The 22,927-nt window shown below is 36.1% G+C and overlaps 1 protein-coding gene across 1 annotated transcript; it reads right to left on the reverse strand.

Annotated features, from left to right (window-relative positions):
- Positions 1–17,538, reverse strand: stat5b (signal transducer and activator of transcription 5b). The gene is made up of 19 exons (XM_042767377.1): positions 17,382–17,538; positions 13,366–13,501; positions 13,103–13,259; positions 12,264–12,353; positions 11,991–12,165; positions 10,921–11,051; positions 10,612–10,763; positions 9,773–9,928; positions 9,500–9,679; positions 6,692–6,779; positions 6,130–6,252; positions 5,927–6,019; positions 5,513–5,719; positions 4,938–5,032; positions 4,722–4,864; positions 4,436–4,591; positions 3,758–3,815; positions 2,767–2,871; positions 1–2,646 (listed from the first exon to the last, which is right to left on the reverse strand). The coding sequence occupies exons 2-19, from the start codon at positions 13,491–13,493 to the stop codon at positions 2,523–2,525; spliced, it is 2,361 nt and encodes a 786-aa protein (XP_042623311.1). The 5' UTR covers positions 13,494–13,501; positions 17,382–17,538; the 3' UTR covers positions 1–2,522.
- Between the last annotated feature and the right edge of the window lie 5,389 nt (positions 17,539–22,927).

Genomic DNA, 22,927 nt, shown 5'->3' on the forward strand with positions numbered 1-22,927 from the left:
TGCATTTATACATTTATTTGTTAAGCAGCCATGTAATAAAAGGATTAGCGTAGAGCCAGCCAATCATTACTATTACACACACACACACACACACAAACAAAAAAACATTCCAGGACAACCCATGAACTTACTGCCAGGGTCCTGATCACCTCTCATCTATGTTAATTTATAATGACAGGCTGACTGGACATCATCCCTTACATATTGAACATAATGAGATGTTATTTCCCACAATAGGAAAACGTACAAATAATAATCAAAAGAGGAGATTTTAGAGAAAAAAAAAAGACAGACACTAAAGGCAAGCCATCACATTAGGAACACTTTAAAACCAAGGTAAAGTTGCTCTAACGATAATTCAAGCACAATTTATTTGCATTGCAACAGTATATTTATTTTTAGATAGCACTGTGGTAATTGTAACTATTTTTCAATATATATATATATATATATTTTTATTTTTATATAAAATTCTGTGTCTGCATAGGTAATTATAAAAATTCTCAAGACTTTCTCTTGACTGACATGAAGTTCTTAAATTTTACATTATTTTGTTTTTAAAAGGTACTGGCTTTTTAAAGACAGATTTTTTTAAATTAACGTTGTCATTTGCTCTGATATCTATAAAACCAATTTCACTATTCAGGCAAGAAGGCTTAAAAGGTTTAAAAGAAGCATTTACCAATGAGGTAAAAAAAATATAAACTTCACAAACAACTCCTGATATCTTGTGCAATTTTGGCTCTCAAATACACTGATTACTCTTTAGAGATATTTACTGGGAAAAAAGACTGCAGTGTCAAAATAATCTAAGATCAATATATATAATCTGAGAGGATTTTAAATTGACCACAAATTTACCAGACTTTGGTGTAACTACTGGACAAACCTCACAGGAAGTTTGTTTAAGGCACAGGAAGAATGGCTCAGGGAAAATTAGGTATCTGGGGTGGGAGGGAGTCAGATAATCAGAAATTGCCAAAATGCTAGACAGTTCAGACACCAATAAATTATTTCAACTGATTGACACCTTTCAAGTTAACAAAAATACAGACCCAACCACCATAACATGATCGCCTGTTTATCAGAGAATATGCTGTTTATGACTAACATGAGCCAACTATTGTTAGGTCATATGTCAAATACGCTTAATCTAGACACTGCTGTTGAAATCAAATTAAACACCTCTCTTATTTCTCACCCTCTCCATCTTCCATTGGTCAGACAAGAAGTCAGTCCTGACCCAAGCGCAAGCCACTGGGTGAGAAAATGTTGCTATATGGGGTTGGTGGTAGATTGATATTTAAAAAGCTTTACAGTCACAGTGTTCACACTTTTGGGGGAATCGCCTACTAATAGCTGACCAAGTCTCTGCACATCAAGAAAAAGAAGAAGAGAGCATTTGAACTTGAAAAATACTCTCTTCAACCTTAACCAAAATGCTAATTTAAATATAAATAAAATAATATTTAAAAAAAAGGTTATCGAAAGAATTTTAATTCTTCAGTTTGTTCTGAAGATAAATTGTGTCAAATTCCATCCATAGGGGACAACACGACTAAAAAAAAAACAACAACATTGTAACTCAGCAACCGTTTGATAAAGGAAATGCTTCCATACAACAACATTCCCAATCCCAAATCTTAAGAATCGCCAATCAAATTCCAGAAGCTAATAGCTTAAAGCGTAAATGGTTAAGAACACATGGATATTCTGAGGTGACATGACAAATTTCATAAATTTTCAATCCTATTGGATGCTGTAACTACAATTATCAGGTCAGCCAGGACTACCTGTTTGGTAGACAATGCAGGACAGGGTGATTGGAAAACCTGTTGAATACAATCAGCATTTTTTGCAATTCTGTGTAGTGCCACTAGTTGCAGAAATGACACAATGCAACATTTTACACTGTTGCCGTGGGCTGTTTTTTAAACTGCAGGTTAAACCAACCTCTCGCTCACCACCCTCGAAACGCTATTTTGACAGAGGGGGACCCCCCGGAATGCGTTTTCAACAGAGCGGACCTCCAAAGGAGGGGGAAACTGAAGAAAAAAAACATGATAGTTTTGAATAGCTGGTTTTGTTTCACAGACCTGGCAACCTTGAATGTAGCTATAAAGCATCCTAACTGGAGGTGGACAAATTGAGAAGAACGATTACTGTCAGCTCAATGTCTTAGCCAACTGTGTGACTGGACAAAGATTTGATCAAGTAGATTTTATAAGACTACTATAACAATCAAGATAAAGGGTATTAAAAGTGGCAAACCCACACCAGCTATTAAAGTAGCTACTCATATTCAGCCAAATAGAAGTGTATCGTTGTACATGACAGACTATTGTTCTTCAATGGTTAATGATGGAAAATTACACATCAAACTATATATAAAATGCAAAGGCAGTAACACATCCACTGATCAGCTTTGACAAACATAACATTTCACATTTGTTAAGATAAAAATATGGAATGGAACCATTGAGTTTTTGTGTAGTTCAAATTAGAGATCACAAGCTTAAAGGTCATGACTGTTGTCCACTCCACTGGGTTTCCATGGGCTGTCGCAGGAACTCCTCCACCTGTCGGGCCATGTCCATGGTCTCATCCAGATCAAATTCACCTTCAGTGTCTAACATGGTGTCATTCTTCAGATGCACACACACATACACATACACCAGTCATGCACTGGGTTCGTTATTGCAGAGATCAACAGTGATAGCAATAGGAAAAAAAATAACCATATACAAGATGTTCCTCAGAACTTACATTGATGGATAGATTGTGAAGTTATGGTGTTGATTGACAGTGGGTGATGCGGAATGCTCCATAAAGGAATTCCCAGGAGAGGGTTCAGGATTGGGCGAAGAAAACCTGAGAAAGAAAAAAAATGCATACAGGTCATCTGTATTAACATCTGTTGTCTTAAGTAATTTTTTGCAATAAACTGAGAATGTGTAATGCTTCCGGTATATTGCATTCAAATACACATTATAATTGTGTGAAATAAGTGTTCAAATTCCACAGTTTCATGTGCATATAATTTCCATTATTAAATTTAATTATTATAATATACTGATATGATTTTGGCCATTTTCACCCTTAGATACTAGTATTCACTGTGAGGAAATAAAAATACATACATATGGGTCCATAATAGGGTTGCTCTAGTCCTTAAGTCCATATTGAGATTATGTGTCTGTGTGTGTGTGTGTATATATATATATATATATATATGGAAAAAAAACTAATACTAGTCCTACTAATCTAAGTAAATAGCCTCAAACAATTATTGAAGACAAGTAAACAGTCAGTAATACAATAAAAGAAAGATTACAGGTAATAATGTTGTAAATAATGTTCAGTTTCTTGCACAGACTAATCATTTCACTTCATAAGACCACAAAATATTGTCAGGAGCCATGGGTATTAATTTTTATGTTCCTTGATATGCTTTTTTTAATTTTTCAAAAAACAGTAGCCATTGACTTGCATTTTATGAATCACCAAGGACCACAGTATAATCTAAAAACCTTCTTTACTGTTCTACTGAAGAAAAAATTCACCTACATCTTGGATGGCCTGAGAGTAAATTAACAGCCATTTTTTGGGGGTGAACTATGCCTTTAAATCCAACTGTATATATTGGAACGTGTAGAAACACATTTCTCTAATATCCAGGAATTATTGATGATAATCAATAAGGTGAGTTTTTGACTTTTTGTATATTAATAACTTGAGAGAAGAGAATAATACTCACTCAACCTTCACCACCTGCTTGATCTCTGGTTTTACATATCCATCCCCCACTGCTTTTGCTGAAAAAAACAAAATCATGTTCATTAAAGATTGTAATAGAAACTTTTTAACAATTTAAATTCACAAGAACCAAAGCATGTATATATCGAGCTCAGTCATTGAGCTTGTGCTGAACAAAAACATGTTTTCAGCAGTAGATTCTGACTCTCTTTATTATCCCTTTATAATAACTGAAGCTGTCAATCCCTAAAGTTAACTCACTTTGTTCTGCACTCTTTAAAAAAAAAAATCCCCTAAATTTTGAAGTTGCCTACATTGAACAATTAATCTCTTATTTACTGCACATCATGTTTATACTGTGTGGTTGAATTAAACGGAAGAGCTTGCAGAACCCAAATGGTGAGCTTGTGCTGATGGTGAGCAGTATTGAGTTGATTCTAAGTTAAAAACCTCTGATTGACCATTGCTTTTACATGCTAAGCAGACATGTCTGTGATTGGTTATCTACACCAGTTACACAAATGACCTACATTGAATTCTAAAAACCTTTGTTGCTGAAAGGTGACAAGTTTGCATCCCTGAAATTTGGGAAACACTATGCTAACTAACTGTAACTATGCTAACAATGAAGCATACAATCATTTGATGATATTTCTGTCTGCAAGAGAAACATGCATACAGTTTGGAGGTGTGCAGTAACGGGAGAAGACTTCCTCTTTTGGCTGATTGGGATAGAGGAAGAGCAGATGATTCAGATCACTGATCCGATCGGCCAGAGAGCGGATAGAGAAATCTTTAGTAGTGAAGGGCATCAGGTTCCACACCATCCGTTCTCCTGCATAATGAAACGCACATACTCAGAATGATGGCTGCTTTGTAAAGTCAAGCATTTATGTTCAGCTTGGACCCACGTATCGGAGTTCTCATAAGTATTGTCTTCACTAACCATTTACTGTGCTCCTTACCTGCTTTGTTCGGGTTTTCTGCGACCCACGCTATGGTGATGCCTCCGATCTCAGAGTCGCTGAAGCGCAGAAGGAACGTGCCGTTTGGTTTAGACATCAACATGTCCTGAGCTTGCTGCTTGTTCAGGAAACCCAGAATCGCTCTGCAGATAAACATACAACATTTTACCAATAGTTCTCTTATTAGTGTCCGAAGTGTGCTGAATCAGTCTTTACCCATCATTCCAGTGAGACTTCAGGTGTTTCTTCATGAGCTCAATGACCCCATCAAACCACTGCCAGAATGTGAAGTTCCTGCCTGGCAAACTTTCCTGTCAAAACAAAAACACCCAAGTCTGGATCCTGAGACTGGATATATTGCATTCATTTCAAATGTTCGGTTGCTTTTCTTCTTTTACATCACTGGATGTTCTGAGGGAAATAAACTAAAGTAATGGCTCTGAAGGGAGATGATGTATAATATGATTAGTAGCTGCACACTAGTTTTGGAAAGTCCAACTTATTTATGTTTGCATCCCATATTCTGTGTTTATGTCATGGTGCAATTACATGTTCCCAGACACCCTGCACTAACATATTACATGTCTCAAATGTAATGCATGCCTCTAAAATTAAATTCTTTTAAATTAAACTCTGCTTCATATGTGTGTAGCAACATGCTCATTTAGAGTCTCATGATAACAAAAGGATGCATCAGTCAGTTAAAGCACACAGTCTGATTTTAACTCAAAGAACAACATCTTTAGATGAGAAGATCACTGATGTAAAGTTTGGCTATTAGTGATGGTTACCCTATTGAACTGAGACCAGGTGATGGTCATGTTGCAGTAGTCCTCAGGGTTGTTGCTGGAACTGCTGAAGGCTTTCTGAGCGAGAAACACCAGATTGTCTTCTGACAGTCCTCTGTCGCTCTGAACCTCTGATTTATATTTCATGTTCAAAGCCTCACACAGCTGTGGCCACAGCACCTTTTCAGGCACCACAAATGGCACTCGACCCTAAGGAGAAATCATGAAGAACCAAATGAGCACAAGATTAGAAGACAACACAAACAGACTATTTTTGTTGTGCCAAATTTTTTTATAAACATTTTACTTTCATGTCCATCAGCTGGAGGGAAAAAGATACTGTTAATGATCTATCAGCTGAGAATAGTAGATTTTGTTAAAATATGCTAAGAATATGTAAATGATGTGTCCACTAACCGTCTCAGAGAAAGCATTATCCCACAGTACGGTTGCTGTAGCGTTATTATCTTGACTCCCATGAACGATGACCACAACAGGCAGGGATAATGTCTGCACAAGAGAGAGAAACAAAAAGGGACAAATGTATAAATGACACAAAGGCGCATAATAAAATACAACAAATAAGAATAACTTTGACAAAATTTCTGTTTTAGTTTTACCTTCACGTGAAACACAAGTTCATTGCCTCCCACACTGAACTGAGACTCAAACAGAACCGTAAACTTCTCTTCAGTCACTGACTCGGCCCCGCGGCGGTCTGACCTCTTAATACGCTTCAGAGACTATAAACAAGAGGGAAATAAGTCATCATCATAAGTCATTATTCATTAAAATATCCTTAAAACAACAATGTAGTTAGTCATGAAATATTACTAAGAGTATAAAAAATAATCTTAATAATAAGATTAATAATATAAAAACAGTTTCACAGTAAAAAGATGTGTACCACAGCCTGAAAGGGGGACATTTGCAGAATTATACTAAAAGGCCTTTTACTTGCTAAAAAGTATGAACTGACAATCACACGACAGAAGGCATGTAGTAAATTGTGTATAACAGGTTGCTCAGCAAATTTTGATCATGCTGATATTTTAGAGGCCTCTGAAATTTGCGAATCAAATATGACACAGAATGGTTTATAGGGTTTATATGGTTAACAGCATTTTGTTGGGCATGGGAACACACACAATGTGTAATGTGAAGCCTTTAAGCACAAGTTACCATGGTCCTGAAGTGTGCACTCAGGGTGCCAGTGGTTTGGTGGTACTCCATCACACAGTTGTTGTTTAGAATCTCTCCACTGCTGTCACTTCAGTGAAAAGAGAGGACAAGTCATGTCACTTTTTACTGTCATTCAAAAACATGCACACATTCAGAAACAAAACAGTGTTTCTCTACAGGTCTTGGTGGTGATGTCCATAAAACAAAAACATTTCAAAACCATGACAATGACATACAGAGCTGTAATTTTATGGTGCGAACCTATCACAAGTACCTCTTTGTGTTTTCAGGCCCCCAAAATGCCATTTTCATGTGAATGAGCAACTGAAAAATTCCAGTTTTTAGTCAAAAACTGTCATGTAAACATACCATTATTTATTTGCCAAACTGTCTGGTGTGTGAAAAAGTTCGTTTCATTTTGGAAATGAAAATTATCTCTAAATCCATTCTCTGTGAAGTGTGCATTGATTTGAAGAGTCAGACATGTCATTGCACTCACAGCTGACCGGTTCAATATCTGTTTGCAATCTGTGAATGAGAACAAAACCTGCTACGGAGGTTAGTTACTACGACCAGGGATTCACATAAGTTGTGCGCAAACCGACATGGCTGGCAGCTGTTAATACACAATTTTAGATTGACTAACTCTAATACTAAATATGATTTCCATTCGATCTGAAAGCATAAATCTAGGCTAAGTGCTGCCAGAATGCTAAACCATGCAATGCCTTCCATTCCTCGCCAAAATTTTAGAACAAACAGTGGCTTCTCAACTGCTTTCTCATCTTTCCTCTAATGATCTTTTTGAGCCACTTCAGTCTAGATTCCGTAAACTCCACAGCACTGCAACAGCGTTAGTAAAGGTCACTAATGACTTGTTAATGGCTTCTGATTCTGGCCATCTATCTATATTGATTCTTCTTGATCTTAGTGCCGCTTTTGACACTATAGATCACTCTATTTTAATCACCCGTTTAGAGACTATCTTTGGAGTTTCTGATTCTGCATTAAAGTAGTTTAAGTCCTACCTCTCTGATCGCAAGCAGTTTGTTGTGATGGGTGATTGCAAGTCCGAGGTCGGTGTGGTGCACTCTGGTGTTCCCCAGGGATCAGTTTTGGGCCCTTTACGTTTTAGTATTTTCAATTTTTCCATTTGGCCAACTTTTAAGAACACTTGGTCTTAACTTTCACTTTTATGTCGATGACATTCAGATCCACATACGTTCAAAATCTGATGTCAATATGCCTGTGTCTCTTCTTTCTCAATGTTTTACTGAGATTAAAAAATGGATGTCTGAAAATTTTCTCGGTCTAAACAGTGACAAGACTGAAGTGATGCTTATTGGTTCACCCCATCAGTTGCGTAAAGCAGAGTCAATAACCTTAAGTGTGGATGGCTCTGCTTTACAATTCCAAACTAAACAAAAAAGTCTGGGGGTGATATCTGACGACAATTTAACATTTGATCTTCATGTTCGTAACACAGTCAAAGCATCATTTTTAATTTTTCATCTCAGAAACATTGACATGTTGACTTTCTCTGTGGCTGAAAAGTTAATCAACACTTTTGTTTTTTCACGTATTGATTATTGTAATGCTTTGCTGGCTGGAGTTTCCAAAGCTACGCTAAGTAAATTACAGTTGGTACAAAATTCAGCTGTTAGAATTCTGACTAGGACCAGACAGTGCAAGGGGGCACATAACACCTATCCTGGAAAAACTGCACTGGCTTCCTGTTAGTTTTCGTATTGATTTTAAAATTCTCATGCTCATTTATAAGGCCTTGAATAATTTGGCCCCTCAATATTTGTGTGAGCTTTTAACCCCCTACACTCCTACACATGCTCTACACTCTTCTGAAGCTGATCTTTTAACTGTCCAAACAACACGGCTAAAAACTATGGGTGATCGGGCTTTTTCTTCTTTGGCTCCTAAATTGTGGAATTCCCTGCCCTCTGAGATTAGGAATGCAGAATCCCTTAGTGTTTTTAAATGGTCCCTTAAAACTGACTTTTTTAGGGTAGCTTTTATGTGATTCATGTGATTACTTTGTTTGTTATTATATTTGCTTTTTATTTTATTGTTTGGTTAGTTTTTTACTGCTTGCACTGTTATGTGTATCTTTTAGTTTCATATTTTTTATGTAAAGCACTTTGAGATGCTACTTTTAAAGGCACTATATAAAATAAAGTTTATTATTATTTTTATTATTATTAAAACTTTGAAATTTTATTCACTGATACGCTTCACTCAGCAGTGCTAAATAGGGCAATGCATATTTACTTGCCGGTAACCTGGCAAAATAAAAGCTTCCTAAATTAACTGTGATGCAATAATACTATTATTACTATGATTAATTATTTTGTATAGTTATATTTTTTTGGTAATTTTTTTTGTTTTTTTTGTTAAAAACCAAATCTCCAGGTGCTCTCATGGGAACCAGACTGAAAAACTTATGTGCATCCATAATTATGACCATAAACATTGGTAAAAGCAGACCCAGATTTGTAGCACCTTAAGCCCATGGTTGGCACAAAATAATCTAAAACTTTCCTGGCTAGCCACCTAAACTGGATTTAAGGGCACAAGTCCCTGATGTTACACAATAAAGCAGCTAAATCTAAATCTAATGCTAAATCTATTCCATGTTAAGTTTTAGTCAAAGCCATATGAGGCCATTATGTCAATTGCTTGGTTTTAATTTCTGTAGTCAAAGAAAAATTAGTTGCTGCTGAAAAGTGTCTCTTTTTATTCGAGTAGGACAGCGTAAGGGTCTGTCTGAATGCAGTTAGTGTTTTGTAACCTTACTTGCGGGTGTTCTCATTCTTCAGTAAGGCCTTGGCCTGCTGTTCGCTGATGATGGTGGCCTTAACCTGTGGAGGATTCATGTGGACATTGAGTTTCCCTCCGACCAGCAAGCGAACTGTTGCTGAAAATTTGGTTTGAGTCTTCAGCACTTGAGGAGGCTGTTTCTCAATTATAAATGTGCTGCAAAGAGACCAGAAGCAAAGACACTGCTGAAAACCTTGTTTCTCTGAGAGATACGATAGTGACCAATGATGGCAGTGACTGAGTACACACCTGGTGACGAGTGCTGATATGATGTCTGTGACAGTAGCGTTGAGGTCAGTAAGCAGTTCTTCTGTGGGTCCGGGAATGGGCAGCTGCTGTGTCAGGTGTTCAACTCTGCGAATCTGCTGTCTGTTTTGCCAAATCATATCGGCCAACTTCTCACACCTGCATTCACAAAACAAGAAAATAAAATACTGTACCACCACTGTGTTCAAATCAAGTTGCACATAATATTTACGTTATATTTCAGAGTTAAATGAAAAAATGTCCTTGCTCTTCCGAGCTTTATAATGGCAGTTAATGGGTGTTATTTTTCAATACTCCAAAAGAAGTCCAATAAAGAGCATCCACCCATCATAAAAAGTGTCCCACACAGCATTTTGTAAGAAAAATATCCATATTTAAAACTTTTTTCCGCCATCTGTCATATACGCGTTCACAATAGAACTCCGGTGTAAAGTGCCTGATGCGAAAGCACAGAGGAGAGAGCAAAACAAAACACTGGTCAAGAATTAGAAGTACAAAACGAGGATTTGTAAAGAAAAATGACGGAGGATTTCGATATAAGCTAAGAGGAGACTTGCTTCCCTTTGATCCTATAAACAAAATCTTGGTTCTTGTGAGACTTCAACATATTCTCACCGGACCTTACGCTACCTACATCCTACTTCTTCTGCTGGAACGCGTCTTTTTTCATGTACGCACTTACGACAGTTAGCGGAAGCTAGAGATTATGGTTTATAAAGTTTTAAATATAAATATATTTTTCTTACAAAAACACATTGATTCACTTCAGGAGGCCTGTATACACACACACAAAGGTGTGTGTGTATACTGTGCATCAGTACCAGGCTTGCAGTATGTCCAGTCCTCCCTCTGATGGTCCTCCATTGCCTGCGAGCTGCTGTCGTCTCTTCCACTGAATCAGTTCATCATCTACGATCACAGTTTGCTGTTTCCTCAACAGAGCTAGAGTCCTCTGATGCTTCTCTGCCAGTTCCTATACACAAACACACATTATGTTATTCAACCAATGGATATGATGGAAAATACTGCTTCTGCTTCTGAAAACAAACAAAATATTTGTTACTGATTTTATACTGTTGTATTAAAAAAAAATAAAAAATAGACTTGCGTATCATATGGATTCAGTGTACCTGTCTGTATTTCTGTAAAGTGTTGGCCTCTCGTGTGAGCCAGGCCTCTAGCGTTGACTTCCTGCTCTGCAGGCCTGCTTCTCTCTGAACCCGCTCAGCTGGAGGAAGGCTGGCCAAACTACTCAACTGAGCTATTCGGCAAAGAGAAAACTTCAATTAATCATTTAAAGATACAGTTCAATGACACATTACTCAAAAGCATTGCCTGTGTAGCTTTGTTTTTTTCCCCCCAAGTTTTACTATTTATTTCAGAACAACTCAATCAGCTTGAGTTCAACATGTTCAAAACTTGACATGCTTTGATTCAACTGTTTCAAAAGATGATTTGTTCACATAAAGGACATCTCTATGCACATCAGACCAGGGAATATTGTCCCATCTGTCCAGAATTGGTTCCTGTAGATTGGGGAGTCCAATCTTGCTCTTGGAGAAGCTATTTCCAGCGGAGTTTAGCATCAACAGACCTGTTTGGAAGTAGTAACCCTGAAGACTCTGTTATCAGGGTTGAGTTAAACTTTGCAGAAGGGTGGACCTCAAAAAGTAAGAATGGTCACTCTTAGGAGTCATTTATTCAAATAAATTGTTTAAAAAATTCCATTCTCAGAATCAGTCTGACAATTTTTTCCCAGAATCAGCTGTGTGTTTCTCGAAAGCTTCATTAGCTAAATCATAAGTCGTCGGAAGTACTAACATAGTTCAATGATTTAGCCTAGGGGTGCACCGATCCGATATTCAGTATCGGTACCGCTCCGTAAACTATCATGGTGAAAGTCATCATAGCTTGCGTAGTATAGACCCAGCTCCCAACCCAACTTTGAGTATAGATTAACGGCGGTTTTTTTTTTTAATCGCCCGATAAGAGTATCACGTTAACGCAGCACGTTAACGCCGATAACAGCCCACCACTTATATATATATATATATATATATATATATATATTCGTAGACATCAAAGGTATATTATGTTTTATTTCAAATTTACTCTAAAAAGTTTTTGAATCAAGCACTCACTGTATATGATATATGTAAATGATACTGGATGTGCAGATTAAGACAACATATGTTCATACCCTGTATCCTCAAGCTCTCCTGGTACTGAATGATGAAGTATTCTTGACTGTGCTGTAGCTTGCGGAGGTCGTTCTCTGTGTCCTGTGTCATAACACGTAGCTCCTCAAACGTCTGGTTGATCTGCTGATATCTCTGAGGGGTACCATCTACTGGACCTGACCCCGGACTGCTGGCCTGATTATGACAAACAAACAAGATATCACTTGCTCACAATCCAATTATGACATCCTCAGTGTAAATCAACAACCAAGGAATCTGCATGTGTGACTTACATTGGATGCTTCCTGTACAAGTCTTTGCTCCGTGTACAGGATGTGTTTGACACACCGCACAAGCTCCAGAGGGCAAGGGTCATATGAGCTCTAAAAAAGCATAGGATCATCATTGGTATGAACTCAATTCAACAGGGGTACAAATCTTTTGCAGTGAAACAATTTACAATAGACCTGAATGATGTGTCACTTTAGTCTGTGTGCAATGCGTGAACCAATATTATTTTATTTTTTAACAAATAAAGTGTTTTTATTTCTGTTTCTTTTTTCTGAGCTTGGGCAGAGCTAATAATGCTCTGTGTGGCGCGGTTCAAATGAGTAGTGCTGTTCCTCTTTTGGCACATTTCTCAAGAATTCTCAACAAAGGTGGCAGCACTTATCAGTTACCAAATTGTTGTCACTCGCATTTTACTAATACATCTGGCCTAACTCTGTTACCTTGTGTTGACAATGTGAAACTGCATGATTTGTAAATGATGTGTGGCGGGCCACATATGATATATTCTAACAGTCCTGCGGGCCGGACTTTGGACACCCCTGCACTATACAAAGGTATATACAGAATGTAAAAAAATCAAGCTAGTAGCCTGATTAAAAAACTGATCTTAACTTGTAATATTTATGTCCAATTTGGCTCAACTGATAAAATATTTTAACATATTTCAGAGAAAACTTTTCTGACACCACTGCTTTGTCCTCAATATCCTTTTCATTGATGATTATTTGACCATTTATTTTTTTCTTTTATAAAGTACTGCTGCTGTCCACATGGAAACCTCCACTGGGGAGGAAATACAGAGATCTGACCTCTCGTAACTAACTCCATCTAGTTCTTGTACCTTCAGCTGTGTGGCATAATGACCCAGTTTGATCTTCAGCAGGAAACCATCTTCACCCATCTGATGCTCTGCCTTCCTCTGCAGCTCCTTGATCAGACCCTCCAACAATCGCTTTGCTTTAAACTCGTCCTGCTGGTTTTCCAGGTCGATGGCATCCCTGCACATGACACAAACACTCTTCAGTCCATTTCATGCCCTGCTGATAGTAAACAGATTTTATTACATACACAGATCTGAGCTGCTAGTGGAGCAAAAGAGCTCACCATGGCTGTGCCTCCAGCCACTGCGCCAGGTAGTGACGCACCTCGATGGGAAAGTGCTGCCCATAGAGAGATTGCATCTGATGCAGGGCGTCCCCCTGCAGCTGCTGTGCCTGAATCCACAGCGCCATACCTGGCTCTGAACAGACAGACCGAGATGTGCACTTGAAACTTTAAGAATGGTATGAAAACAGTATTCTACAATGAAATGTGCTCTGCATGATCTTCTGTTTCCAGCGTTTGATGAATGCAAAACTGGATTAAAAATCCAGACAATAACTGAACCATATTGATGCATTTAACTTTTATAATTTTATTTTCTAAAACAGTATACACAGCACAGTACACAGAAAACTAGCATTCCATTGTGAACATAGACTTTCATTAGGACGTTTTGATTCATTGGTTTATGTTGAAATACAAGCATGCATGCATACTAACTAAAAACTTTATACTACCTAACAATATGTGAATAAGCACAGTAGGCACTGGCTGTGTTCTAAATGGAACATTGATTACTTCCTATTGAATACTGCAGAGAACACATTGATTGCTGTCAACAGCTTCAAGTCAGCATCAAACAGAAGTTGCTATGGTCTCTTCTTCCTTACTGTGACACATACTCTGTCAGAAAAAAAATGTGTAAAATTGTTTCTTTAGCTTGTCACTGTGGCTTTAAATGGACACCTTTGTACCCTCTTTACCCCTAAAGAGTACATATTAGTACCTTAGAGTAATAATATGTACCCTTAAAGGGTTACTCCATCCCAAAATGAAAATTTTGTCATTAATCACTTACCCCTTGTCGTTCCAAACCCGTACAAGCTTTGTTCGTCTTCGAAACACAAATTAAGATATTTTGGATGAAAATAGGGAGGCTTGAGACTGTCCCATAGACTGCCAAATAAATAACAGTGTCAAGGTCAAGGAAGGTAAGAAAAGCATCGTCAGAATAGTCCATCTGTCATCAATGATTTAACCATAATGTTATGAAGCGACGAGAATACTTTTTGTACACGGAAAAAACTAAAATAACGACTTTATTCAACAATTCCTCTCCTCTGTGTCTCTCCAAATCAGCATAGCGCCATTTTGGCAATTCTGAGCTGTACGCAGATGACATACGCTCTTCTGTATCAGCCGCACCACAAGGATATGTTTTTTACGTGTATTTACATTTTGGTTTGAAAGAAAATAACGCATCGGCGAAGCGCGGCTGACACAGAGGAGAGGAATTGTTGAATAAAGTCGTTATTTTTGTTTTCTTCATATACAAAAAGTATTCTCGTTGCTGAATCACTGATGGCAGATGGAGTATTCTGACGATGCTTTTCATACTTTCCTGGACCTTGACACTGTTATTTATTTGGCCAGACAAAATTTTCATTTCAATTCTATTAATAGTAGTATTCACTTTAGAAAATTATCATGAACAAAATGTGTAAGAATCATAAACATTTGTTGGTAAAATATTGTTGGTAAAATAAAATGTCTTTCTTTTTTTCTTGTTTTTTTTTTTTTTTTTTAGTTTTTTGAGGGAACCAGGGCTATAATAACTTCCAGGTTGGCCTACAAATTTAATTCTCACTGTAGCCACAACATGGAGGACATGATCACAGCAACTTCCATTTCATGCCAACTTTAAGAATAGCTGGCATCATTGCACAATAAATGTCTCAAACAGTAGTTTGTTACATTGTAATCACATGACTTCTTGACGTTGCATGTTTAATTCAATGATCATCCTGAAAATACACATCATGGTTCATTTTTGTGCACTTTTGTGTAAAAACAGCTGAACTTCTGGCAGTCCCATCAATCAGTCAACAGAAAATGCTTAAAACAGAGAGGCAGTATTAACTTTAAGTGACATGGCTTCTGATGTACGGAAGCCTTTGGCACATTCCAGTATGCTCAGTGGCACCACCGGTGACACTTCCAGTTTTCACTGACATTTGTGACATGTGCCGATGGATTATTTTTTATTTTTTTATATCAATCAATCAGCACATGCCATTCTTCACTGACACATTACAGTGAAAACCAGAAATGTCGCCAGATGTGCCAATGCATAGTGGCATGTGCCAATGGCTTCTGTAAGTCAGATGCCATGTCACTTAATGCTAATCCCACTACTGGAGATGAGGCTCGCGCTGAGTGAAAGACTTGTGGGGAAATCAAAACAAATGAGCGCAAAAGCACATAAAAAGTAACTCACAGAAAGTTATAGAAGCATACCGCAATAGGAAAAATAATAATAATAATTAATATTTTTTTATATATATATATATATATATATATATATATATATATATATATATATATATATATATATTTATTTTTTATTTTATTTTAAATTTCTTTATTTATATTTTTGTTAATTTTTTTATTTTTATATTTTTATATTGTTTATATATATTTTTATTAATGATATAGGTAAGAAACAAGCGACCAATATGTTTTCACAAATAACAGCACGACTGCAATATGGCATTGATTTTATACAGCAGTAGTTCAATAAACAAAAAGTTAAAATTAACTTGCATTTAGACACAATATCGACTGTTTCTGTTGAATTTCGCTGACGAAAATGATCCCAATCAAAGCCACAGCAGAACTGTTGTTTCTCCGAGCGACACAGCAGTGCTTTGTTACTCTCAGTTTCATTAAACAGTCGTTGTAAATACATCTAATGTATTCATCTACAGCTTCTGTGTGTTTCCTCTACAGTGGAAAGATGGAGTTTGTTGATACTGATTTCATTTAAATGGTAACAAACTCTACAGTGTCTTATTATTTTAACTGAATTAACTGATAAAATGTAAGAATTTGACATGAAAGATGACATACATTTAATAAGGTTAGAAAAAAAAAATTCCATTTTTAAATATAATGGAAAATAATGTGTTTTTTTTTATTTATGGCAACTCTTTTTCAGTTAATTGTTATTTCTACCTCTTTCCAGTCACAGAGCGATTTTGGGAAGAGTTGTTTTAGTGAACATCCTGTAACAGTGCAGTTTGGAGGAAGCTGCAATCTTTATGTATTTATTTATTTATTTAATTATGAAAAAAATCTTGCATTGAAAAAAAAATTACATTTTTGTTTGTATATGCTGCCAATTACAGTTCTTAGGCAAAAATCGGTATCGGCCAAGAAAATTGCAATCGTTGCATTACGTTACATTTAAACATACTGCAAAACCAGATCAGCGTGGTGCCATGTTTCAACTGAGCTTCTGTTTTTGACAAGCTAACAATGTCCAAACATGCTGCATGTGCCCACACGTACCAAAGAGTATCATGATTTTTTCGATGAAGCATGTAAATACCATGGAATCAGTTACGTTAGTACTTATATGGTAATTAGTACTATAATTCCACCATGATACTGTCACTTCACCATAGTAAATCACGGTACTTTCTTGTGTAAGGTATGACTCCAGAAACTGATATTTAGGTAGATAACAGTTAGCTCAAACGCTCTTGAGACTCACAGATTAATTAAGCTAATGTTTATTTATTTTACAGAAGCATGTGTTTATATTCCTTTTAGCATACTCAAACATTATCATCAACACAAACTTGTTGCTTTAAACTCAAGAAGTGTGTAAACTGTTAGACTACAGGCAAACTAAAATGAAACATCGCCGAAATAATGTTTTACGTTATGAAACCTCTACACTACACATTTATTTTCAGACGATGAATATAACGGCTCGTGAGATGTTTAGTTAGCATTAGCAATTAGCACTGGTAGCTAGCATTAGCTTGACCCAAAGGATAAAACATACAAACACACGTGTTTAAAACTTTAGCGTTTACATCTGACAGTTTACCTGTGTCATAAACCAAATAAACCTGTATTTGTGTCAGGATACATGAATATTATCACTCAGTGGAGCAGTTTAACGTCTGCTATGCTAACCAAGTTAGTTAAAGTTACTCATAATGCACAGTCAGCTGAAACCAGTCGCATGAGAACAACTGAATAATAAATGTGATAAAACATGTGCTCACAGCATTAACGGAGACCTGCAGCAGAACAATCTGATGATGATTTGTAGATGTTAAACGTTTGACAGGGTTTATCCATCCATGAGCTCAACTGTACAAAATCACCACCGCAACTCTGAGTTGAACACACCTGCACTGACATCTGCTGACCACCACAAGCTCTTATTTTATTTTATTTTATTTTATTTTAATAAACTATTAAATTAAATAATTTATAAATCTTCCCCTTTATGTTAGTTCTATGGATGTAACGATGCACCGCAGGCCGGTTGAAAATCGATTCAAATATGTGACGATTCAAATCATGATACATTTGGGGGTAAGAGCTTGTATCTCTAAGGGGAACTGACTGTCTTTAGAAAAGTTTAGATATTTTCTTTTCACCTTGACTCTATGCATATTAAAGCCACAATATGTAAGATTTTTTATTAAAATATCCAAAAACCAGAACAGTGTTATATTTTGCGAACTTGTATACTTACATTATACCAAATGTTTCGAATAATGAAATCCAAAGAAATTAGCATTTTTAACTAGTGACACAAACCGTGTCCATAGTGTCATTGTGTCACCTGCCAATGACGTCATACACCCTCGATTTCCGGTTTTGCTTTGTAGAAAACATGGAAACACCAAAGACGCTTTAATATGTTATGCGTTTTATTACACAGGTGACGACTGCACAGAGTAGCATTATAACAGAACTTTCAAATGTATCTAGTATGATAAAACATCGCTGCTTTACCCCACATACTCACGACCGCAAGGAGCGGACGCGGTCGACTCGTTCAGCAGCCTTGTTTCGCTTCAACGACTTTCAGCCTCACCCTGTTTCATTCTACTACATTAATAAATCATTAGCTCATCTATGAACATGATTTATGCCCGAGTCCGTCGGATTGGATGAAGACGACAACTCCCATGATTCCACACTCAGTCACGGTGTCATCGAACTATGCCTTTGTTTCTTCATTTGTTTTGAATACTCCCCCTCTAGCGGCAAAAACTTACACCGGCGCGCCACCGAGCTAAAGTCTGTCTACACTGGATGTGACAAAGCGACCGCTGAAATCATTTTAAATTTGTGTCAATACGTCATAAATAGAACACAGCAGCAGTTTTCTGTCTGGGATTTGCCATGTCGCGCTGCATCCAGTGTATACAGCATAACTAATTATAATGAGTTCATGACTAGACTAGAGCCCTGCACGGGCCTCAAATATAGGCCCTAGCCCGGCCCTGGCCCGAGACGCTCAGGCCCTAGCCGGGTGTTCTGGTTTGTTAGTTGTTTGATATATTTGGTGTAGCTTGTGTTAGTAAACATGAATATTCATGAGTTTCCTGTTTCGTGTTAAAGCGACTCGAATTTTAGTGTGTTTTCACCGGATCACAAACACTTTTCAACAAGGTAATTACGTTTCAGCTTCGAACAAAGTTAAGCAAGCTTAGAATATAATTGGTCATTTGTGCACAAAATGTTATAAATTGTTTCCTGTGTTATATGTTTATTCAATGATTACAGCTACTGATTTGCCAGAGGTAGGCTATCGTTAGAATACGCTACAAGTAAATGGGCCAACAGCTGTTAAATATTTTCTTATATATCTCTGTTTTGCTATTAAAAGTATGTTGTTTGATAAGTATGTCGTTTGAAGTGTATAGCCTATATATGGTGGCATAATAAAAAATGCTCACTGTATTGTAAGACTGTTAGGTGAGAAATAAGGGACAATATTAAGACTGTTAGGAAGTAACAACTTTTTTACTTTTTTTTTCTCCTTCATAAAGTTTTCACATGGAAGTTTATGACAGCCTACAACAAGATAACAGTTCATGTGAAGCTGTTTGTTTGTAATTAATGTATGTTACAAATCAGTTTTGCTACTTGCACTTTTGCCTGTTATTTTTTTCCTAGTTTGCAGAAACATTTCTAATGGGGAAGACTTGAATTTTCTCTAGTTATATATAAGGCCACTAACGCACACATACATGAAGACATGGGTAAACGTTCTCAGAATTAACTTTTGTTTTTGTGTTTGTTTGTTTTTTTAATCCGATGCAGGGGATGGTGGATGTTGACCAACACAATGTGTACTTTGTCACTTTAATAATTAAACAAATTGAATGCAATATATATATATATATATATATATATATATATATATATATATATATATATATATATATATATACATATACATATATATATATATATACATATATATATATATACATATATATATATATATATATATATATATATATATATATATATACATATATATATATATATATATATAAAATATATATATATATATATATATATAAACCAAAAAAAAAATTATACATTATGATACAAATGTTGTATTATTTGACCAGTTTTAAAGTTTAACTACATTTTGTTCCTGAAATCCACACTTTTGGAATCAAGATAATCAAATGCAATCAAACTAAGCACAACCTAATAAAAAACATTAGCATTATACATTACATGTATAAAAATGTATATTAAAAAAAATGATTTATACATTTCATGGATAAAGGGTTTTGGCAAAAAAAACATGTTGGTGAATATTCACCTAATATTAAAAACATGTGGATCATTCTTGAATGGCCTGTTCTGCAATGGGTATAAACAATCTGGTCCCATTGATTTGGAAGTATGTTTCTTCTCCCAACATTTAGACTGATTTCACTGAGTTTGTGGTGTATAAATCTCTATTTGCCATTTGTTGTTCATATAGGAATTTATAACAGAAATCCTTTGTGCTTGCTTGTGTTGTGATCAGTAGGCCTATCCCTAAACACCTATACAATGTAGACACTTGTGTCGCTTTCACCTTTTTTTCTTTGTTTTAAAAACCTACCATGTATTTGACATTTATACAGGTGTCTTGTAAATGTCATTAATGTAATGATTAAAGACTTTTTTTCTTTAACATATAGTACATTTTGTCCACTAAATGTATCATTTTGGGCTGAAAAAATATTTATATTTAAGTTCATGTGTGTAAAAACATTCAGTTTTCGCTTTGTTGTTAAACTTTTTTGAATGACTGAGAAAAAAATAGGAATGGCATAGAATAATCACAACAAATTTTATTATGGCACAACAGATACATTTTGGCAAAGTTATTAAACAATGCATTTTAGGGAGTCTCCAGGTAAAATAAGAATATTATAAAAATGGTTAATAGTTGTAGGCTCATTTACTTGGAGCATAGCCTACCTCAGGGAAATCATTAGGACAATCACTAACCATGAGACAATCTGTAAATTATTTTGCATATTAACTATAATGTCATTCTACACTGAAACATACCTTCTTGAAAATCTTGTGTGTTTCAGTAACAACGCACTAATATTTACAGAGAAACTCATGAATATTCATGTATGCTCCGCCCAGTGACACCAAATATCTCAGACACCGAATATTTCAAGTCCAACAGCTTTTTTTCCCCCACCTTCTCCCAAAACAGCTTATACTATTGTTTCAGCAAAAATAGTTAAGTTTTGTATGTAATGTCAAAGTGATTATATTTTGTTTATTTTTTATTCTTTGTTAAGTTAATTTAGAAAAACGTTTAGAGCATTTACATTTATTTGTTCATTAAATTATTATTATTTTTTTATTTTTTTAAGTATAACCAAGCGGCCAGCAGCAGACAGTGAGTTGATCATATGTTTGATCAATTTAGCCTTCTCAAATCATCATGACTTGCCTAGAATAAAATCTATAGATATAAAACAGTTCAAGCATATCACAATGTTAGTTTAAATGTTTAACCTATAGCCTATAAATGTGAGCTATTAGACTCATATCTTATCGTTTGTGTGGAGAGTTAAAGCGTGCTTTACAGGACATGGAGGCGCAGGCACCATCATTTTTTTTCTTAAAGTTGAGGGTATTAATAATTCGGAATATTTTTTGGTTATAATTTTATTTGTGATAAATCACTATGTAATGTAAATTGTGTTTTTTTATTTGTTTGAGAAAAAATACAGAGGCCTACAGGATGCGCTTTCTGCAATTTCACCCAGGAGCGCCTCACAATGATGGACCGAAACTCAGCAAATACTTGCCTCACAGACTTGCTGAATATATCTATATAAAGCTTTAAATTACTACTTTAAAACTAAATAATTCAAATCAAAAACAATAACTCTTTTTACAGATTTTATAAAATCGTAAATATGCATCTCGAATGAGGAGATGGCAGGTCAGTATGGAAGCAGATTAGTCTCAAATATAATTCACGCAAAAAACACGATTCACACATGCATAGACAATTTCACATGCATGAAACCTAATTCACGTACACACAAAAAAAATTCACGTGCGTGAAAAAAAAAATATATATTCACAAAAAGCAATTCACATGCGCAAAATATAAAATTATATATTCATAAAATACATTTCACAAATGCAAAACACAATTCGTAGATATACAACTGTGCACAAAAACCTTTGAATGTTTAAAATGTACGAGTGTCTGAATGTACAAATCGTCATTTACTACGAATCCACTCGGATTTGTGTGTGTGTGTTTTTGAGACTTTCCTGGCAGAGCTCTCTTCCCACGTGGGTCTGTCGTACTCTTTAGCCAATCAGATGCGAGCTTACCATTCAACCAATCATATCATAAGCCACTGAGAGTGCATTCAGAAGCTCGCAGGCAATCGGGGAGACGTCAAGAGAGAAGCCCATAGAAGCCCTGGCATTACATTTTAAAATACTATACAAAATAATTAATCAGAATACTTACTCCTGCTCACTCACGCCAAAGAACTCCCCGCTCAAGCTCGCAGTCTCTGCAAGATTAACGATGGCAGTTTGCACGCACAGCTACTAGAAGATTTACATCTGTCAGACAGGTTGCTGACGTCATCCAGCTTAGTTTGAGTCTGCGCGTCAGAAACGGAAGTGCTAAAAATCGCTAAAAATGGGCTTCACTTGTCTCAATTGAGTTCCAATTGGGTCGCTGTGTCCATTTCTTTTACTGTCTATGGGATTACTGATGTAAAGGCTTAAATTCCGTTCTAATTAATCCATATTGCGCAAAAGGTGCGCAGAATCGTGCTCCTTGAATGCACTCTCAGCGGCTTATGATATGATTGGTTGAATGGTAAGCTCGCATCTAATTGGCTAAAGAGTACGACAGACCCACGTGGGAAGAGAGCTCTGCCAGGAAAGTCTCAAAAACACACACACACAAATCCGAGTGGATTCATAGTAAATGACGATTTGTACATTCAGACACTCGTACATTTTAAACATTAAAAGGTTTTTGTGCACAGTTGTATATCTACGAATTGTGTTTTGCATTTGTGAAATGTATTTTATGAATATATAATTTTATTTTGCGCATGTGAATTGCTTTTTGTGAATATATTTTTTTTTTCACGCACGTGAATTTTTTTTTTTGTGTACGTGAATTAGGTTTCATGCATGTGAAATTGTCTATGCATGTGTGAATCGTGTTTTTTGCGTGAATTATATTTGAGACTAATCTTCTTCCATAGGTCAGGATTGTCATCTTCATCTTTGC

The sequence above is a fragment of the Cyprinus carpio genome, chromosome A12, assembly GCF_018340385.1.
Source record: "Cyprinus carpio isolate SPL01 chromosome A12, ASM1834038v1, whole genome shotgun sequence".
NCBI classification, from domain to species: Eukaryota; Metazoa; Chordata; class Actinopteri; order Cypriniformes; family Cyprinidae; genus Cyprinus; species Cyprinus carpio.

Excerpts from the sequence above, each read along its gene's own strand:
- stat5b (XM_042767377.1), bottom strand. The coding sequence starts at position 13,493 with ATGGCGCTGTGGATTCAGGCACAGCAGCTGCAGGGGGACGCCCTGCAT. Across the intron at positions 9,929-10,611 it reads CTGGACATACTGCAAGCCTG|GTGTGAGAAGTTGGCCGATA; the intron begins GTACTGATGCAC and ends TTGTGAATGCAG. Across the intron at positions 2,647-2,766 it reads TTCACAATCTATCCATCAAT|GAATGACACCATGTTAGACA; the intron begins GTAAGTTCTGAG and ends TGTGCATCTGAA.